Source organism: Polypterus senegalus, chromosome 1 (assembly GCF_016835505.1).
Source record: "Polypterus senegalus isolate Bchr_013 chromosome 1, ASM1683550v1, whole genome shotgun sequence".
Lineage (NCBI taxonomy): Eukaryota > Metazoa > Chordata > Cladistia > Polypteriformes > Polypteridae > Polypterus > Polypterus senegalus.
In genome coordinates this window covers 306,651,709-306,672,237 of record NC_053154.1, presented here as the reverse complement: position 1 = coordinate 306,672,237, position 20,529 = coordinate 306,651,709, and the positions used below count along the sequence as shown (strand labels likewise).

At 37.5% G+C, this 20,529-nt stretch overlaps 1 protein-coding gene across 5 annotated transcripts in view; it reads right to left on the bottom strand.

Annotated features, from left to right (window-relative positions):
* Positions 1–20,529, bottom strand: part of mypn (myopalladin) — a 357,752-nt gene that overhangs the window by 43,503 nt on the left and 293,720 nt on the right. For 4 of the 5 annotated variants that reach the window (XM_039735149.1, XM_039735157.1, XM_039735173.1 and 1 more), the window contains 2 exons: positions 12,399–12,500; positions 2,891–2,941 (listed from right to left, as the gene is read on the bottom strand). In XM_039735149.1, the coding sequence (XP_039591083.1) occupies positions 2,891–2,941; positions 12,399–12,500 (153 nt within the window). The remainder of the gene's footprint in view (positions 1–2,890; positions 2,942–12,398; positions 12,501–20,529) is intronic. The other variant, XM_039735165.1, reaches the window with a different exon arrangement.

Sequence of the window (20,529 nt, the reverse complement as noted above, 5' to 3'; positions counted from 1 at the left end):
CGCTGACCCAGTCATCTAGCCATCACAATTTCGCCCTTGTCAAAGTTGCTCTGATTCTTACACATGCCCATTTTTCCTGCGTCCAATGTATCACCTTCAAGAACTGACTGTTCACTTCTGTCTAATTTATCCCACACACCTTGACAGGTGCCCACTGTAATGAGATAAATCAATGTTACTTACTTTACATGTCAATGACTGTAATGTTGTGGCATGTTGTGGCTGCTCGGTGTAAGATTATAAGATCGCATTTCGATCTCAAAGGAGGGAAAGGGTGGAACATCCACCCACCACTGCTTAGGGGCACCATGTACCAGCCATGCTTAAGAGGGGACTGTACTTTGTGTGGGGAAAGAATCCAAGGTCAGTGGGGATGGTTAACAATAGGAATATTGACTGTGAAACACAAACCTGTCTACATATGTAATTCATTTTTTTAAATTAAACTAGACAAGCTTGAACTTATAGTCATGCTTAGTTTTAGTTTCTAGCAAAAAATAGTGTAAACATTTTCTGTCTTGGTTGTGATATTATTAATAATTATAACATGTAACATTATAACAATAATAATAATTGTGATATTATTATTATAGGCACAAGCTTTTCACTCTTCAAGTTTATTTTTGTGCATTATTTTCTTCTGGTAGGATACAGTTTGGGGTGAGAAATTAAAGGAGACTGACAAAAGGTCTTCTGTCTGTAGTTTCCTGTCTGACAGAGATGCAGCACTTGAAGATATCATGAGATAATAAACCAGCCAGCCAGCAATATGATGTAAAACTTGGACACATGGAATAAATTACCTCTTAATGTGGTAGACGGTGGGACTGTATGGACATTCAAAGCTTGGTATTATTTTGTAGAAATTCGGTGGACAGAATTGGCAAGCTTTGTTGGGCCAAATGGCCTGTTCTTGTCAAAATGTTTCTAATGCTCTAATTAATAAAGATCTCAAAATAAATGCTGCTGCAGAACGAAGTGGTTAACAGCAGTGGCCCTGAGGACTGGATGTCCTACAGCCATCATTAAACCTCTCGCTAAACAAGAAATATTTTAAAATAAGTAGAATGCCTTCACAATGGTCTTTAAAGTCCAAGCCACTACCTAAAATTGCTAATGCAAAAGAGGGGTGCCTCCTGTCAAGACAGTTGTCCATTGGAATTTGCTGGAATGTGTATAATTCTGGTCATGCAGGACCTTAGGTGAACAAATGAAAGGGGAAAAGCTAACAATGTAGCATATCTTGTGTTAATACTTAGGTGCAGAAAACAAAAAGAAGAAGTTTCCATATTTAAAAAACAACAAAACAGATAAAGAGTTGAAGCTACTGCAATTAACATGTAACGTCATGTGCATGTTTTTATCATTAGCCACTCATCTATTATCAACCATTATCTTCTAACCAACTGGTAATGGGGCATGTATTTAAATAATCTTTTAATACTTGTCAAATGAAGTACAGCAAATCTTGTGTTTTTCTTGTTATCTTCGTGGCTTGCGCTTGCTCGCGCTTGTCCATGAAAGTTTCCCTTAGCCCATGCTCTACAGGTTGTTATCTTTTTCAGGTACTATACAAGCTGCTCCCATTTATCACTAGATTTTCTTTGTCTTTATTTGTCACCAGTTGTGACTCAGGTGGCTATCACGTTCTTATTTACGCTGTACCAAAGGTTCAGCTCAGGACTTCTGTGGAGTTGTTACAGAGAGACGATTATGTCTATAGAGGAGACTGGCATCACTCAAAGCTTTATTTAATTACATGGTAAGAGTCTGTAATGGATTTGTAGTTTGAGATTCTAACTTTTTACCAGTAAGGACAGAGAATCTCTATTAATATTGTGGGATGAACTTGGACTAATGACGTGGATGCTTTGATTTAGAATGACAGACGTGAAAGTTTTAGAAATGTGCTTTTTTGAAAAGTGTTCATAACAACCATGCAAATTCACTGATGGTATATTTATTCTTGTCTGTTGGAGAAGAAAGACTTACGGTTTCTGGATTAATTTTGAGCATGACGTTTCCCATGGATCATTTTTGATGCTGTTTAGCATCGGGTTTTATAACAAGATTTTATAATGACAAGACAGAAAATTAGATATGTGACTTTTAGCAAAAGTTGATGAATGAAAGGTGGATGGTGGATATTTCTCACTATGCTGTATGCTCTGTCTAAAAGGAAGTAATCTAAACATACTTGGGCAGTCACAATTTTCTAATATCAACCTTTGATTTAACTTAATTTGTCTTTTTCATACTATACGTCCTAAATATGAACTAATTATCAATGCACTGTATACATTGTATGACATGCTTCAGTTTAACCTTGGCTCCAGAAAATGTACAGTAATATTAAAAAGATCACTTCTAGATGGCATGATAATTGATTGTTACTTTGAGTCAAATCTATGCCAATCCAATTTCCTAAACAGGGTAGTGAATTATTGTGATAAATGAGAAATTAATTAGTGTCAATAAATTCAAAAATGAGATATCAGTATTTTTGATGTTTAAACTGTCATGACATCTAGAAACAATCCACATTGTACTTGAATCGGAAATACAATGCTTGTGCAAACTGGTACCGTTTAGAATGAATCATATACTGCATAATGCAGGCAGTATAATATAACATGGAGCCTGGCATGCAAATTCACATAATAAAGTGTAAGAGAATACACTTTAAGATATAAACAATTACATACATAGAAACATAACAACATATTTTTAAAAAGGAGGAGTGAGACACAAAAGAACACTACTTCCAAATGTCCATCATGCAGGTATCTCAAAACCTTCCCTCGTGCTACATTCAAAAATAAAAAAAAATAAGTCAGGAGATGAAAAGGAGAACAAACATAGAAAACAAAAAATAAGGTTAAGACTTAACCTGTTGTTTACCAAGAGTGTTGCGGGTTGACTCTATCATATATTTAAAGTCCTGCAAAGAAAGGTTTACAATGATAAAGAATGTAATGGGTCTTTAATCTAGAGAGCTATCTATATGTTATATAGTGCTTTCCATATCTATTTATTATATAATGGCTTCCCTATACACTGTATCTTAATGCTTACTTATCTCATATAATGATTATTTAATCTATTTGGCATAAAATGCCATATATATATTAAACTGTATGTTATGTCATAACTGTCGTATCTATATCTATATTTATACTGAATAGTCCTACTTATCTCAATATTCAGTTCACACTGAGGCTTATCTATCTATCTATCAATGCATAGTGTTTATGTAAAATAGCATCATTTATATCTGCTTAGATATTAAAAAAAACTTTATTTTCTCTCTGTGTCTCTCACTCCATCTCTCATTATACATGCTCATTCATCTTTGATATAAAGTCAATTTATCTCAAACCTGTCTATGTTTTTGATGTCTTTCCTGTCTTTCCCATTACGTTAGTCATGTTTTTCTATCTATCCATCACATAATGCCTTTTACTGTCTATGTCAATATTTATTTCATATCTGTGTAGCACTTTTCATACCAGTTGATCCATTTGTCTTTGTGTTGCATTAATGCATGTCTCATTTATCTTCAGATTTACTTTATACTTGAACTTGCACTTCTTTTGTCCTACTATACAGTATTCACACACAATCCAATATATATATATAGAAATGTAATTTTCCCCAGTAGTTCTACTATAAAAATTGTTCACATTTGGTCCTCAAGCACTACATACTATCATTATAACAAAACTGATCTTACAGACTTACTCAGGCTTGGTGTTGCAGGAACTCCACACCACTTATTACAGCTAGTGTTTGTGAAACCTTCAGAGACTGATTTGTAGATTCTCAGCTTGCATACATCCAGGATACACATGAGACCCTTTGACACCAGGCTTCTCATCATGCCAGTGCTGCTTGGTGAAGTCTTAGTTTTTTAATCTTTCCCCATGAGTTAAGAGGAAAGGTGAAACGATCTGAGCCTTTTCAGTTTAAGTAAAAGGAGATTAAGAGGAGACATGACTGAAGTGTTTAAAATTATAAAGGGAATTAGACCAGTCAATCGAGACTGTGACTTTAAAATGTATTCATCAAGAACACAAGGACACAGTTGGAAACTTGTTAGGGGAAATTTTGCACAAACATTAAGAGATGTTTCTGTACACAGAGAATCATAGACACATTGAATAAGCTACTAAGTAGTGAGGTATACAGTAGGACTTTGGGGACCATCAAAACTAGATGATGTTATTTTGGAAGAATTAAGTGGATGGAACCGGAGAGCTTTGTTGGGCTGAATGGCCTGTTCTTCTCTAAATCTTTCTAATGTTCTAATGTGTATGGCATTTCCTAACTGACATATTCTTATAGAACTTTCTCTGTCCAACATCCTAGATCCCTGTATTTATTGGACTTTACAATGATAACAAAAATGTAACAGGTTCTGTTGTTTTTGCAGTAATACCTATCCCCTGCATGTGACAAGGCCTTATCTTGTTTGCTGACTTCCCATTTCTCATGTTATGCATATCTGATGCATTGGTTGATGCCTTTCAAAAGACAATTAGCTTGTAAAACAAAGGTTACTGATAAAACAAATGCATTGTTTTCAAGGGTATTTTATCAATTGGATTCTAAAATTTAACTGCACATAATAAAATCTTTCATATATTGTATGTTCTCATATTGAATGTTCTTGGCGGTCACATTTGTCAAGCTGATCCGATCTTGAACACAGTTTGAATTGCTATAGCTTTTGTTTCTAATTAAAATGTGCATTTTTGGAATGTGTTCCATGCATAAATATTTTGGCGAAACTGCCGTCCAAAGAAAAAATAATGCTTGGACTGCAAGTTAACAGCAAAATACAAAGAGCAGTTCTTTAAATGTAAGCCAAGGCAACCACAGGGAAGGGGCTGCATTAGATTAGGCTGTGTAGGAAGCTACCTGAGCTTTCTGCCTGCCACCTCCCAGAGTCTCCATCAACAGGTGTGAATGAGCTCTTCTGTTTCATGACTAGGCTAAACTTGGCCACTTGTGAACATCTGGATTGTGGGGTTGGTGTTTCAGCACACAAAACAGATGACTAAAAATGTCTTTTAGTATGTGTATGCTGCATGTGTTCATTTTAATTTAGGAACAATAGCTTTTTTAACTTTTGTCTAATTATAAAAACAGAAGGAATTGATGCTCTAAAAAGGATGCACTTCAATGAAGAAGCAAAACAGAAGGCATTATGTCTTCAAATCCCTTTTTTTTAGTTATGAAATATCATGACACAATACCAAAGACCATCACAGCAGACAATGTTTAGTAGCACTGCCTCACGGCTCTAGAGACCTGGGTTCAAAGGTCAACTGCTCAGTGCATGGCTGGGTAATCTGTATTTGCCATACAAAATATTTACATTTAGTAATTTAATGAATTTGCCCTGGGATAGGCTGGCATCCTGTTCAGACTTTCTACCTTGTACCTACTGCTACTAGTATACATGTTAGCTCCCACAACCTTGTAATGTTCAAAGTATGTTTAGGAATTAAAAGGATGGAGTGTCACAAGTATTACTTCAGTTTATTTAAAGTGGGAAAAAAGATAACAATTTAGTTTAGGTACAGCAAAAATGCATCGATTACGCATCAAGTCTTATGTAGCAAGACATTAACAAAGGATTCTTTTCATTTTAATTATACTTAAAAACCATCAGTAAGTAGGTTCTTCATCTCTTTGCACTGTGGCATTTGATATGCTGGTAAAATAACATATTGATATGAAGGATTCCCAGGTCTTATTAGGTATTTTGTTCTTCTTCTTTTGGCTGCTCCTGTTAGGGGTCGCCACAGTGGATCATCTTTTTCCATATCTTCCTGTCCTCTATATCTTGTTCTGTTACACCCATCACCTGCATGTCCTCTCTCACCTCATCCATAAACCTTCTCTTAGGCCTATCTCTTTTCCTCTTACCTGGCAGCTCTGTCCTTAGCATCCTTCTCCCAATATACCCAGCATCTCTCCTCTGCACATGTCCAATTCAACGCAATCTCGCCTCTCTAATTTTGTCTCCAAACTGTCCAACCTGAGGTGACCCTCTAATGTACTCATTTCTAATCCTGATCACACCCAATACAAGTCTTAACATCTTAAACTGTGCCATGTCCAGCTCTGTCTCCTGTCTTTTTGTCAGTGCCATTATCTGCAGCCCATATAATATAGCTGGTCTCACTACTGTCTTGTCACTTTTGCTGGTAGCCATTTGTCACAAATAACTTCTAACACTCTTCTCCACCCAATCCAACCTGCCTGCACTCTGGTCTTCACCTCTCTTCCACAATCCCCATTACTCTGTACTGTTGTATTTAAACTCATCTATCTTTGCCAAATCTCCTCCCTGCATCTTCAACATTCCTCTGACCTCCTTCTCATTCACACACTTATATTCTATCTTGGTCCTACTGACCTTCAATCCTCTCCTCTGTTGGGCATATGTCCACCTCCCCAGGGTCTCCTCGACCTGCTTCCTACTCTCGTTACAGATCACAGTGTCATCCACAACATCATAGTCCACGGGGGCTTCTGTCTATCAACCTGTCCATCAACACTACAAATAAGAAAGGGCTCAGAGCCAATCCCTGATGTAATCTCACCTCAACTTTAAACGCATCCATCACTCCTACCGCTGTCCTCACCACTGTCATACTTCCCTTATACAGTACATATCCTATACAACTCTTACATACTTCTCTGCCTCTCTTGATTTCCACATACAATACCACAATTCCTGTCGCATGCTTTCTCCAGGTCCAACAAGACACAATATAGCTCCTACTGGTCTTCTCTATACTTTTCCATCAACACTCTCAGAGCAAATATTGCATCTGTGGTGCTCAATCCTGGGACCTTAGTGTTGCTCACTAATCACCAACTCCCTTCTTAACTTAGCTTCCACTACTCTTTCCCAGAACTTCATACTGTGGCTCATCAATTTTATCGCTCTATAGTTATGACAGTTCTGCACATCCCCCTTATTCTCCATGTCTTATTACTGAAGTATGCAATATAAAGTGAAATATGTCTCACTTAAGCAGCTACTTATCACTCCAAAGTGGTTATTTTACTAGTCCTCATTGCACAGACGAGTAAACACTTTACTGATGCTTTGTAAGTGTTATTACCACCAAAAGAAACCTTTGCTAAGGTCTTGTTACCAGTATATGAGTAATGGATGTATTTCTGCAGTACAAAAACTAAAATGTTACTGGAAAAAGTAACATTTGTATTTGAAATGCATACATTAAAGGCACCATCTGGCATCCATCCAATGGCCACTTCAGGTCATGGCAGCATCATCTGTTTGCCATTTTCTCTTGGATGAGAATTAGAAAAAAGATGTCTAACTGTTTTGTGAGGAAACATACAACACAGCAAGCAGTTGTTAGGAGGGACATTGCAAGAAAAGAAGAACAGTGGGGGAGCTACAATAATCCCCTTTCCCTGGCCTTAGAAAGATTTCAGATCATGTTGAGTGTGAAATGTAGTGTGTCCTGTGCAACTTGACTGCTTTCAGTAACAAAGTGTTAGGAACACTGAGGAACATTAAAAAAAAATTATAAAGCAAATAAAAAATTTCTCCCAGTGGAAGTCCGAGTGCCAAAAAAATATGAGAGTGCAAGTTGGTCTTGGCATGTTAGAAGACAGCCTTAAAATATAAAAGGCTTATTATACCTGACTGACTAGATTAAAACAAAAAAGAAGAAGAAAACACAAGAGACACCAGGAACGTGTGGTTACAACATTATCATGCTGTCTTATACAATTCCAGCATTTTTGTAGATTTTTACTCATATATAGCCCAAGAGGAAACTTCCGAGTACATCACATGTGCCCCTATATACTGTACATGTAGACATTCTTGTGAGGGATGAAGTACCAGAAGGGTGTCCAAATAATGTAAGGAACTACAAATCCTTGAGGTTAGTTAACTGGATGTTCTAGTAGAGTGAATCACCCCTACCGCCATCTAGTAGTGCTTCCATTACAAGTGTGTGCACAGCAGATTTGGGCTACCAGATGTCTAGCAGGAAATGTGGCAATGCAGGTCACAGAACAAATATCAGAGTCATTTTGACAAGCTTAGTGTAAGTTTAAAGTGCAATGTTCGCTGGTCTTTTTTCTAAGTAGTTGGGACTTCTAACAGTTGTGAGGGATAGCCGAGGCCCTCACCTGGCCAGGACACCTCCGTAATGCACAGGGTATTATCTCCTCCGAAACGATAGCTGGCAGTGCCCCCTTGGGGTGCCCTGGATTCCCACATCATGGGACTTGGAATTCTTGGACTCAGCCCTATTGGGTGCAGTGAGTACCTCCAGGGGGGTGCTACAGAAACTCGGGAGCCCTGCTTCATGGGGCTTTTGCTTCACCTAGAGGTGCTTTCAGAACACATGTAAGGGATAAAAGGAGCCCACTGCCACTGCTCCAGTAAGTGGAGGATCAAGGTTGCCATAGGAGGAGTGGAGGAGAAGAAGAGAGGAAGAGAGAAAGAAAGAGAGAAGTCTGAAGACAAAGGGACTTTTATATTGAGCCTGGTGGTGGTTTGTACTATGCTGTGAAGGAGGAAACTTGGGAAATGTTTCCCACACCTGAATAAAAGACTTGTGTATTTCAGGGACTTCTGCCTGTGTATGACTGTGTAGTGTTTGGGGAGCTTGTGCACCCTCTGGTGGCCACACAGTCAAGTATTAGAAGCATAGGAAAAATTGGTAGATACTGTATACAATGTAAGTCAAAGAGGTAAGATTGAATACATTAGGCTTTATGACAGAGTTTCTTAATATCAGCAAACTGTACATGAGCAGCATGTTTTTAAGCAAATAAATTATATTAAATGACAATTTTTTTAAATAAAACTTAACTTATGTAGCCATTTCCTTATCAACAAATTTCATCTGGTTTATATTTGTTAGAACTCACTGGTAGCCTCCTTAGCATTAAGTTCCCCACCAGAAAAATGAGACAAAAATGTAAATTTTTTGACAAGAAGAAGAAATGCTATTATGTGTAAAAGAATTATGTAAATACTAAAACATGAACATAAATGCAGTTAAGTAAGTTTATGCCTGGTGTATACATCTGTAGTGATGCAGACTTAGTACATGTCCTTTGTGTGACATGTTTAGAAACACCCATCAATGCACAGCAGAAGGTCACAATCAGGACAACAGAAGCATATTACTTTGCATACTTTCCTTATAATACTTTTATGTTTGGCACATGAGAGGGTAGAATGTCAGTACCCAATCTGCACAACTGATGCAACGCACAGCGCAAGGCTTAGTGATTTCCACATTTCCTCTGGCATGAACATTAGTTGCTGCATTGGGTGTTAAAGCCATTCTTGTCCTTTTACGCAATTGCAATTATTTTGCCTTTTTCGCCACAAAGCTACATGGGGCTTCACAATGCCAGGTTCACCACTCATAATCAGGGGGTTTGGTCATACAGTGTTATATGCATCAGTTTCATTATTCATGTCAATGTCTGATGACCAATACACATCATCATCACATTTAATTCAACAAATGGTTCAGTTTCAGTTTGTTCTAATATTGGCTTCACAACTTCTAGTTTATACACTATTGCGTTTTGAAGACTCCACCCACTCATAAATATCGATAAGTTAACTCAGAACAGCAAAATGCATAGAAATATTCCTGATTTATTTCAGCATTATTTTATTAACAGGATGGAAGCAAAATACTGTTCCAAGAGCTTTACATTGTAATGTGGATCATTAAACTTCACCCTTAGTCTAACTTGAGACGATCCATATTTATACTCATGGTTAAGGGTAAATAAGATGGGTGCTGTAATAACGTGTACCCCAACAACACATAGATAACATAAAAGTAATGGCAGTGCTTTTCCTATATGACACAATGTAATCATCGGAACATGTAACCGAAAAAACGAAAATAATTATTATCTTATATCCTGTAACATACCCAGCCACTGTGGATAAGACCAATGTAAGCGTAAGGGAGAAAAACTCTTTGTTTTCTAAGTCCTTGTGACTCCTTAAAGTAAAGTAATAGAAACAGAAATGGTTATTCAAATCAGAATCTAACCATCAAAGATAAGGTTAAAACAAATAAACAGTGGAAATATCATGGCACACAGGAAGTTCTTTTGGTGTATAAAGGCACAATCATACAGGCAAACAACACTTCCACATGGACGAGCCTAAAGTAAGTGAAATAAAAAGATGTACTCTGGAGGTGCTGTCTGAATCTTCATCCGTAATACTAATCCTTAGCCTTTTCCATTGACTGTTTACTGCATAGTATAAGAAAGACTGAAATGGCTGATTATCAGGTATTGGGCAACAGACATAAACGTCTATGCCTTAAAATGTGTTTGTTTCCTTATGTTTAATAAATTTTGAATCACTGGGTTGCTAGTGAAATGACAGTTATTATTGGTTTATAGGTTATTACTATTACTTGTACAGAACATAATAAAAAAAAAATTGAAATTAAATGTAATTCTTAGCTGTTTTTCATTATTTAAATACCAAGATATCACACTCAGTATGAAGTATTTCAGTAAAGAAGTGATGAAGTTTCAGTTTGCGTCTGTCTTTGGCATCAGGAGCCCTTGAGTAACAAGGACATAAACAGGGAGTCCTTCCTGCTAATGCTTACTTAAATTCCAGACTTGTGTTGCTTTGTATTGGTCCCTTAGTGTGTTCTGTTGGCTACACACGGGTTTGCTACTAGCCTTGCCATCACATGGTGTTATTAAAGTGATTCATTGATGAGGTGAAAACATATTGAAATACTGCTGCACAAGAACTGCATTCTTGTGTGCAGTGTAAACACGTTGTGCATTCTATAACATGCAACATGAAAGAAAAATTGGTGACAGGGTTTCTTCAGCAGAGTGCCATGCCAAACAGTTAAATGTATAGAGAAATGAACCAGAAGGGAGTCGGTTGCTAATCATGTTTTGGTCTGAACTGCTAAACACAGAGACATACAACTACAGAAAGCTGAAAGTGTGCTGTAATAAACCTCTAACTGCAGTGATATAATCGTCACAGAGGGGAATACAGAGACAATCACAGGAAATAAATAAACTGACAGACTGGATTGAACAATCACTAACTGTACTCAAAAGAACTTTCTTTACAATTTGGTTGCATGAAGTTTAGATAACCTTCATGGACACGTACACAGTTTCTGAACTGCTCATCTATACAATGAGACTGAACACTTGTGTGCTCTGTAATGTATTTAACTCTTTAATTGGAGCAAACCAATCCTGACAAAAGATAATGCAATACTTAAAAAATTACATTTATACAGCACTTTTCTCACTACTCAAAGTACTTTACATAGACAGAGAAGAACCACGCCAGCCACCGCCAATGTGTAGCACCCACCTGGATAATGCAACAGCAGCCAATATTACGCCAGTACACTCACCACAGATTAACTATTAGGTGATGAAGGGGTGACAAAGATAGCTGATTTCAGACAGGGGATGATTAGGGGTGCAGAATGGATAAGGCCATAGTGGGCAATTTAGCCAAGTCATCAAAATAAACACTATAATTTTCAAAAGATGTTCAGGAATCTTTAAATAGATAGGTAGATAGATACTTTATTAATCCCAAGGGGAAATTCACAATTTAATGAGCGTAGACAGTCAAGATCCCCATATTTACAGCACAGTTCCCCGTCACTGCACTGGGGCATTGGGATCCACACACAGGCAACAGGATAAGCGCCCCCTATTGGCCTCGCCAACATCTCTCCCAGCAGCAACCCAAGCTTTTTTCCTAGATGGTCTATCATCCAATTACTGGCCAGGCCTGAACATGCTTAGCTTTAGGTGGATAGACAGCTAATAGACAGGCATGTGCTACCAACTGTGTTGAAATGGTAACTAAAAGGCTAATAAGGCAATAAAAGTTCTCAAGAAAATTCTTTGCAAATGTTAAATAAAATTTTATAATAGAGAGATTTAAAAATCTATGGATTATTTGTTTAATTAACAATGTTTTTTATGTTTACAGCTTCCCTAATATTTGAAAAACAGTAGTGATGTCTCCAATTTGCCATCGTTTTGTAGGACCACACGTTTTTCTTCACTTCTGTTTCATGACGACAGCTAATCCTAGTTGGCAGAATGGAATAATATAAGATGGAACAAGTACACGTACTCCTATAACACATAATGCATAACAAATAAAGATGTACCCTAAAGTATGTTTGATGAATCAATCGATAACGAAGTACTGACAATTTAATGATATTATTATTAGTATTAATTATGAGTAGCTATTATTACCCTAATCATACTTTGTTTTATCAGAATGAACATCTTATTTAAAAAAAAAAAGAATTGTGGAATATAAAGTTGTACCATACCTGTGAAGGAGGACTTTCTTGCACCTCTTCAAAGTTGAAAACCGTTGGTGAGTTATTTGGTCCAAGCAGTCTGCGGGCCATTTTTTCCTCATAAGTGAATCTCTAATAACGGAAAAGACACAAGAGAATTTGTTACTTCTTAAAAAGATAATAGACGTTGAGAGCGTGCACTGATTTTACAGTACTTTGTCACACACACTAAACCATCCATATTGGGACCCAAGTGCAGCCATGCAACAGGTGACACCTCAGCAGGGTTTTTTTTTATGGTGGCTGGAGTGCCAATTCTGCAACCAACCCCCAAATTTTCCCTGTAAGTTAGAGGACCTGCTTGCTTGGCTGGATGCAGATTAACGTCATACCTGGGATGAAGCAATTGTAGGTTAAGGGCCTTGCTCAAGGGCCCAATGGAGTAGAGTCACTTTTGGTGGATTTGAACCAGCAACCTTCTGATTGCCAGCACAGATCGCTAGCCTCAGGGTCCACACTCAGTCCAAACAGAAAATAGCACACTTGAACTTGTAATGCATAGTTTATGGCCATTACACTCCTTTGTACTTGTCCAGTGCAGTTCTAGTTGGCCACTTGTTGTTGAAACCATATTGCCAAACTGTTTGGTTGGTGTCAGCCAATTGCTGGTGCAAAAGATTAGTGTTAGAAAACTGGACACCTGTGCCCTTTACTTGGCATGTCTTAACCTATCTGGTAGAAAAACTCAGGCTTTTTGCTTCTGGGCATCAATAAGCAAAATTTCATCTTATGCTAGAGAGAAAGACTAGATTGGAGAATGTAAATACTCATAATCAGACATGCATTATGTGTGATTGTGAAAGTGCTTGTGACTACGTCTTGTGAAGGACTGGCATTATATGCCGGGTTTGTTCCTTCCCAATAATGCAAGGCCAATAACAAGTCTGATCCAACCTTTGGAGATCACGTTAGTAAAGTTTGTCTGCGCAGATGGACCTGGCTACATGCTGAGTCAATGTTTCAAGGCCGATTCACACTTGAGTGTTGTAAATTTTCATTTTAATGTTGTTTTGCATGCAGTTTCGAATTTTCTACAGGGGAAATATAATTGACCTAATTTCTATTTTGTAGGTTGTGAAGTGTGGTTGTGTTGTGTAGTGATTATTTTGTTTTCAGAATGTCTTCTATATCTTTAGTGTTTTTAGTCCTAGAGATCACAGCAGTGAAGAGCAGGTGTCGCTAAAGTTGGGTGAACCCTGTTCTGCAGCAAAGGGAGTTGAGAGGACAACTCTGGACACTCTATGAAGCAGGCAACATTCTGAAAAAAATCCAGGATTATATGTAAGAACATAAGCATATAAGTAGTGATATATGTGGAAAAAAGACATTGCATTATTTTGTAAAAATATTGCCTGCTGCTGGGTCATCATCATGCAAGGAACGTGAACTGGTCATCTAATAACAGCTGGAAAGGAAGGGGTTATCATGTTCACTGGTAATCAACTCAAATTAACTGAACATAAAGTATATTATATTCATATATATTTAATCCTGTTTGTGCTGAAGGGTAAATGTAATCTGCCCAGTTAAGAGTCACTGGGAGCCAATGAATATTTCAGCAGTGAGGGGTGCAATGCAAGAAGCAAATGTGGTGGATGGTGCACTGATCATTTTCAGGGCTCAAATTTACAGTCAAGCAGACAAGAGTCTGTTGTGTGCATTCCAGTAACAGACATGTATTAATAAAAGAATATGTTTAGTTTTAATCCAGTTATTTGCTAAAGATATTCTGAAACAGTGTGGGGCTCTGATTTGGGATGGAATGCATTTTCTGAAAGTATTCAGTTTTATAACAGTTAATAATACTCAGTTCAACATGCTCAATAATACTGATCAATCCAGAAATACATGGACATATGCAAATCCCAAGTTTAGGTGTCCTAAACTTTAACATGAATAAAACAAAATGTATACCTAGAACTTTTGTTGAATTCTTCACACTTGATTGCACACTACATACCTTAATCTGTCTCTCAATAGCTGTCACTAGAAGACTGGTGCACATGTGTGTAGGAGTTTATAAATTGCTCACTGCTAAAATGCTTAGGTGTGAATAGTGACCTTGAAAGTAATGTCAAATCATTTTTCAAGCAGTTTAGGAGCGTTCTGGTCTAGCGCTAAAGCAAAAAAAGTGAATGCACCCTTAGTGGATGGATGAAGTCCAACTTCTTTTTCTCATGTTCTTCCCCTCATGTTTTTATCCTCTTTAACTCAATAGCAGGGAGCTTTGCTCCAACTCCATAAGTGGTTCTTTATCTAAAAGGCTAGCCTCACTGTTGAACTATCCTGCTACCAACCGACATTCTAAAGGAATATTGCAGGCATTCTCTGAGTCCATTATGATTTCACTATTGCTGTTGCTCTTATTGAAATCCCAGCTGTGGCACACTCTAAAATTTCTAGGTACACAAGTCTTCGTGGCCCCAAGAGTAGTAATCTGTCATATGTAGAGAAGCACTCTGAGTTATCTCCCTCTACATATGTTGCCTCATCTTCTGCAGTTTCTTTGTCATCATTAATCATAGTAATTCCACACCAGCTAGAAAAGTTAAGTAGTAAATGTTATGTTATATAAGGCAGCATGATTAAAAAAGTACATTATTACTACCTTAAACAATAAATTACCCAAAAACTATTACATAATATAGAGACACATCTTTAATTATTACTTGCATGTCCTGAATTTCATCGGTAATATCTATGTGAACAGCTGTTTCATCAGAAATCCCTCCCGCTGTATTCCATTTGTAACCACACACCCCCTCAAATTAATTTTGTCTTCTGCAGATGCTAACTTCTGAAGATGCTAACTTATCTTCAAAATACCTGAGTGAATTATTGTCAAATTAAAATAAAGTCCAGTTAAATAAACACTTAAGCTTGACAGGCCTGAGCAAATAACTCTTTAAAATAAAGGTCAGGTGGTCCTGCAGTAGGTCATATGCTAGAAACAGAGGCTGTGGGATGAGTTCTTAGTGGAGACAACTTAAGTACAGGGAGAGCATGCAGACTCCATAAATATGGTAAGCCACCTACAAATCAGATGAGGTGTCACTCCAGTCTTCTGCACCACTGTGACACTCGTGAATTTCACTTTACCCTCTACAAGGGACAATAGCTGCAATTTAATTCAGTATTCAGCATGATAGTGATTATTTTGCAAATTACTTTGTGCTATTGCTTACAATAAAAGACACTATATAATACTATATGTTTATATTGTAAAGCTTTGAAAGGTTGTGTAAATTTAAAGTAAAATTTGTTTATTTTTCAAACCTGGTTATAGGAGCAGGTACAAAGTAGTTGTGAGATCTGGCAGCATCATTTGCAAAGCAGGAATTGAGATTTGATGAGTTGGAGGCTCTGATTGGAGGTCTCGAGAGACTGAGCGAGGAGTCTGAGTGTCTGGGCTTGTGAGTGTCCTGATTAAAACCAAGATCCAGGCCTTTAATGTCCTCTTAGGCACAGCCATCGGCAGTGTGTTCACCTGCGGAGAAAGTGTCGACCTCGTCGAGAGGTTCACTTACCTTGGCAGTGACATTCATGTCTCTGGTGACTCTTCCTATGAAGTCAGAAGATGGATTGGGAGAGTATGGGGGTCATGGAAAGGGGTGTGTGGCGCTCCTGATATCTATGAAAAAGGATGATAGTCCAAGTCTTTAGAGTCCTGCTGCTTCCTGTTTTGCTATATGGTTGTGAGACATGGATGCTATTCAGTGATCTTAGACAAACACTGGACTTTTTTGGTACTGTGTCTCTTTGGAGAATCTTTGGGTACCACTGGTTTGACATTGTGTCCAATGAGCAGTTGCTCTTGGATTCCTGAAAGAGGCACATTACCTGCATTGTGAGGGAGTGTTGGTTATGGCATGATGGCCACGTGGCGCAATTCCCCGGGGGTGATCCGACTCGCAGGATCCATATTTTTGAGGACCCAAGTGGCTGGACCAGGCCAAGGGGATGCCCACGTAACACCTGGCTGTGGCAGATAAAGGGACATTTCTGGAGGGTGGGACTGGACCGCGTGTATGCCTGGGGGGTTGCTAACCAGGATCCCAAGCTGTTTCGTCATGTGGAGGGTGCGACAACGCACTGTACCAATGAATTATCCCCAACCTGACCTGACCTGTCTGGTTGCCAGTCCACTTCAGGGTAACTCACTGACATTTTACATGTCGTTCACATCAGACCAGTTTAGAGGACACACAAGAAAATCCAGACAGACATAAATACATAAATGTAAGTGTTACTGGAATGCTGTGAAAAATAGCCTCTTGTCTCTTTCCCTTTGGTAAGGACCATACTCCACTTCTGTTGTTTAGTCAAATCTCCCTATGGGCTATAATTTTAATGTGATGTCTATAAGTAACATCATAAAAAATCTGAATATAAGAAAGACAGCATTATTGGTTAAAATGCTTATTGTATTTATCTCATACTAGTAGGATAAAACTTTTAAAAAATCCCAGTTTTTAACCTAAACCATTACCGAGGGGATGTTTTAGGTGTGTCATGATGTAAAATACTAAACATTTCTGAACTTGTTTTACAAGAAGGTTTTTTCCATTCACCAAAAATATAGGACTTAAATCGGCATGTTCTGTTTTTATTTTAAGTTGGGAAAGTGAGTTTATGCTCACTGTTCCAGTTACTGAAGATGATCTCTGTCTTTCTATGAACTGTGACCTTTGTTTTTTTTTTTAAATACAATGTGTGCTGATTTTTGTAAATCTTTCAGTAAAATTTCAAAGTCAGGATATGAGCCTTGAGCACTGGTGCAACATAAGTACTGTATTTAAGGTACTGCGATGATAGATATGTGTCTCTCATGGTCCATACCAGATGTTACTAAAATGTGACAAGAGTGGAAGGCCTCAAAAGCACACATTGCATCTTGGATGTTTATCACAGCACTCTAGCTTTGTGCATTTTGTAGCTGTGACTTACTTTAGGTAGAAGGTTCTGTAAAGCTGACTCTTAAAATGAGGGTTAAAACCTAATCAGCTGTATGTGTCATATATTATACAGTAAGAGGGAATAAAGTTTAAACTAATCTTTCTGGAAAGCTTAAAACATAAATGGTGCAGGCAGGCACAATGCAAATAGAATCAAACAGCATCACCAAGACCTTATGATTAAATAACACCTGTGCCAATGTAGTTGCACCTCCAGGTCAAAAAAGGCACATGACTTATCTCTTCTGGCCCTGGGAAGGACATGATCTGTGATGGTCTGTAGGGAATGCTAACAATAACAACACTGTCTGACCCTCAATCTACCATAATGTTCCTTTTATGCACAATCTGTATGTTATAAAGTATCATTCCTGTATTTCAGTTATAGAGTAAAATAGATAATTTCTGGTATATCTCAAAATGTATTTTATAAAGGACCTTTCCTCTCTGTTTCATCTCTATTTTTATATACTACCTATGTATATGGTAAGGCATGGCAGTACTTGGGTTAGTATGACCAATATCTACGTGTAGGATACTCCATTACTGATGTTGGGTTTTGTTTGGATTCTACATTTGTCCTCCCATATCCCAAACATATACAGGTTATGGTCAATGGCTACTTTTTATTGGACTATATGTTAATAAATGGGTGTACGAGTAACTGTGCTCTTTGATAAACTGAAGTTCTGCCAGGTTTGGCTCCTGCCTTGCACTCAGTCCTGCTGGAACAATCTCTCACTCCTCATGATCCTGAACTGGGTTTATGAAATTAATGGTGCAATAAATCTACCAATCTATTGAAGAATGTCTTACCTTACTTTCTCAAGAACATCATTACTATATAGTTATATTTTATAAAATGTTTTCTTATAATTTTAAAATTTTGTTTATATGGTGTATATATATATATATATATATATATATATATATATATATATATATATACAGTATATATATATATATATATATATATATATATATATAATATACACTAGCTACATGTGGTCTTCTGGACAAAAAACAACTCGAAGACTCCCTAGCAGTTTTACTATATTGGTGAACTATTTTGGCGTCAGCTAAGTGGGCTGGGACAGGTTGTATTTTGTCCGAGACGGACATGTAGTCGAGTGCAGCTGTGGTGCAAATTGAGGAGCACAGGCTGGAACCTGACTCATGCAAATGTATGGTAGCCCTTTGCGTGAACATATAATGTGTATCTACCACAAAGCTGAGTTTGTCTGTTAGAGATGAATGAGTGGTGAGGTGAAAGCAAGAGCCGAAAAAAATTTAAAGTGCATGTATGCATCATCTCACCAAGTGCAAGTCACATTTGTACAAGTTTCTACATCTTCAATAGAAATCACACCAACTCCCGTGGTTGTGGTTGAGCATGAGGAGAGCAGACACACACACACACACACACCTTTCATTTTGAGAACTGAAAAAATGTAAAAGTGCATGCATGCTCCACCTAGTGGCTGTGATTGAGTGTGAGCAGAGTGGACTGCACCTCCCCAACACACACACACAGATCTTTCATTTATGCATGTCTAATATATGCTTGGTACTTTTCATTTATGTCTATCATATAATTCCTTTTCTATCTATCTATCTATCTATCTATCTATCTATCTATCTATCTATATTATAGTGTCTTTCAATTTTATTTTTTTATCCATCCATCAACCATATAATGCCTTTCATATCATTTCAAGATTAATTTCATATAACACATTTTCAAGTAATTTCATGTGTTTTCCTGGCAGTACTTTTTTTTGCTGCGTAATCCCTGTTTCACACAAGAAAGGAACAAACTAAATTTGCCTTCAGTTCAGTTTTCTGGCAATCTTGATTACAAGATGTGAACATATTACCCAAATTATTCAATACTACTTTTTTATTAAAAAAAACTGTATTATAACATAATGCAACATCTAGCTTAAAATGCCAGAACTAAAGCTGTAGTAAAGGCTCTGTTGGTTTCAATAATACATTTTTTGTTTTGCTTTGTCTTTCACAGGAATCAGCCCTTTTAAAGGAATGTACACCTGCACAGAAGATAATATTTTTTTCATTTGTCGGTGTCACGTAGGAGCGCTTGATCCAAGCTTTGTACAAGAAATTGTTTTAACGTGGACTTGTGCATTTTTGTGGTTCTTTTGAAGTACAACTGTGTTTGAAATAGATATACAGAGAGTCAAAGAGTTTCAAAAGAGAATGTGTGTCTACACGCAGGGTTTTGCCAGCAGTTTGTATCTGAAATCAGGATTCCAGGATAAACCCACATAAACCTGATGCTCTGAGACTCAGACATGGTTTACAATAAATCTAACATTTTGCATTCCACCCTGAAAGCCAGCCTTTCTGTCAGCATGCCATACTGCATTCAGTAGGACTAAAGCTAATACAGCTGTGGATAACCAGCACACACACACAAAATAAAAGGGAAGAGGAGTTAAGTGAGCCATCTTTAATTTTGTTCTAGCTGGACTTCAAATAGCAGATGATAATGATCAAGGCTGGGTGGGCCCAGTGACCACCACCTACTTTGATGCGGATCTCTAAATTCTTTAGTGTAAATGCATTTATCTGTGTAGGAATACCAGCCATTGCAAAAAGTGGGATTTATAACAGCAATTAATTTAAATTCAAGTTGAAATTTTAGCATTTAATTTAACACAATGTTATCCTTCTCCAGGAAAAGCACAATATCCATTCAAAAGGTAATAAATTGTCAGGCTATACTGTTATCTCAGAATCAATAATATAACTACTCAAACTCTGCAGAATGCTAGTGAGGGCACAGCTGGAGTGTTCTGCACAATATGGATGGATCACCACAAAAAATAAACAGAGGCACTTGAAGTGTATGGAGAAAAGGATGTGAGCAAATCCTTTAGCTTATCCTTGGACCTCACTGTCACATGCTATAAGGAACAACAGGCTACATGGGGACTTGTTACAGCTTTATAATAACCACAGTCACTAACAAAGTAACTTAAGCAGACATGAACCTCTAAGTTATGGAAAAAGTAGTGGCTTCTACAAAAAAACACCCTTTTTATTAAGTTTAAGTGGATAAGCTGACCAGGTCAGATCCTGGGACAGCTCACTGAATAGCTTCCTTTCATTTATAATCTTTG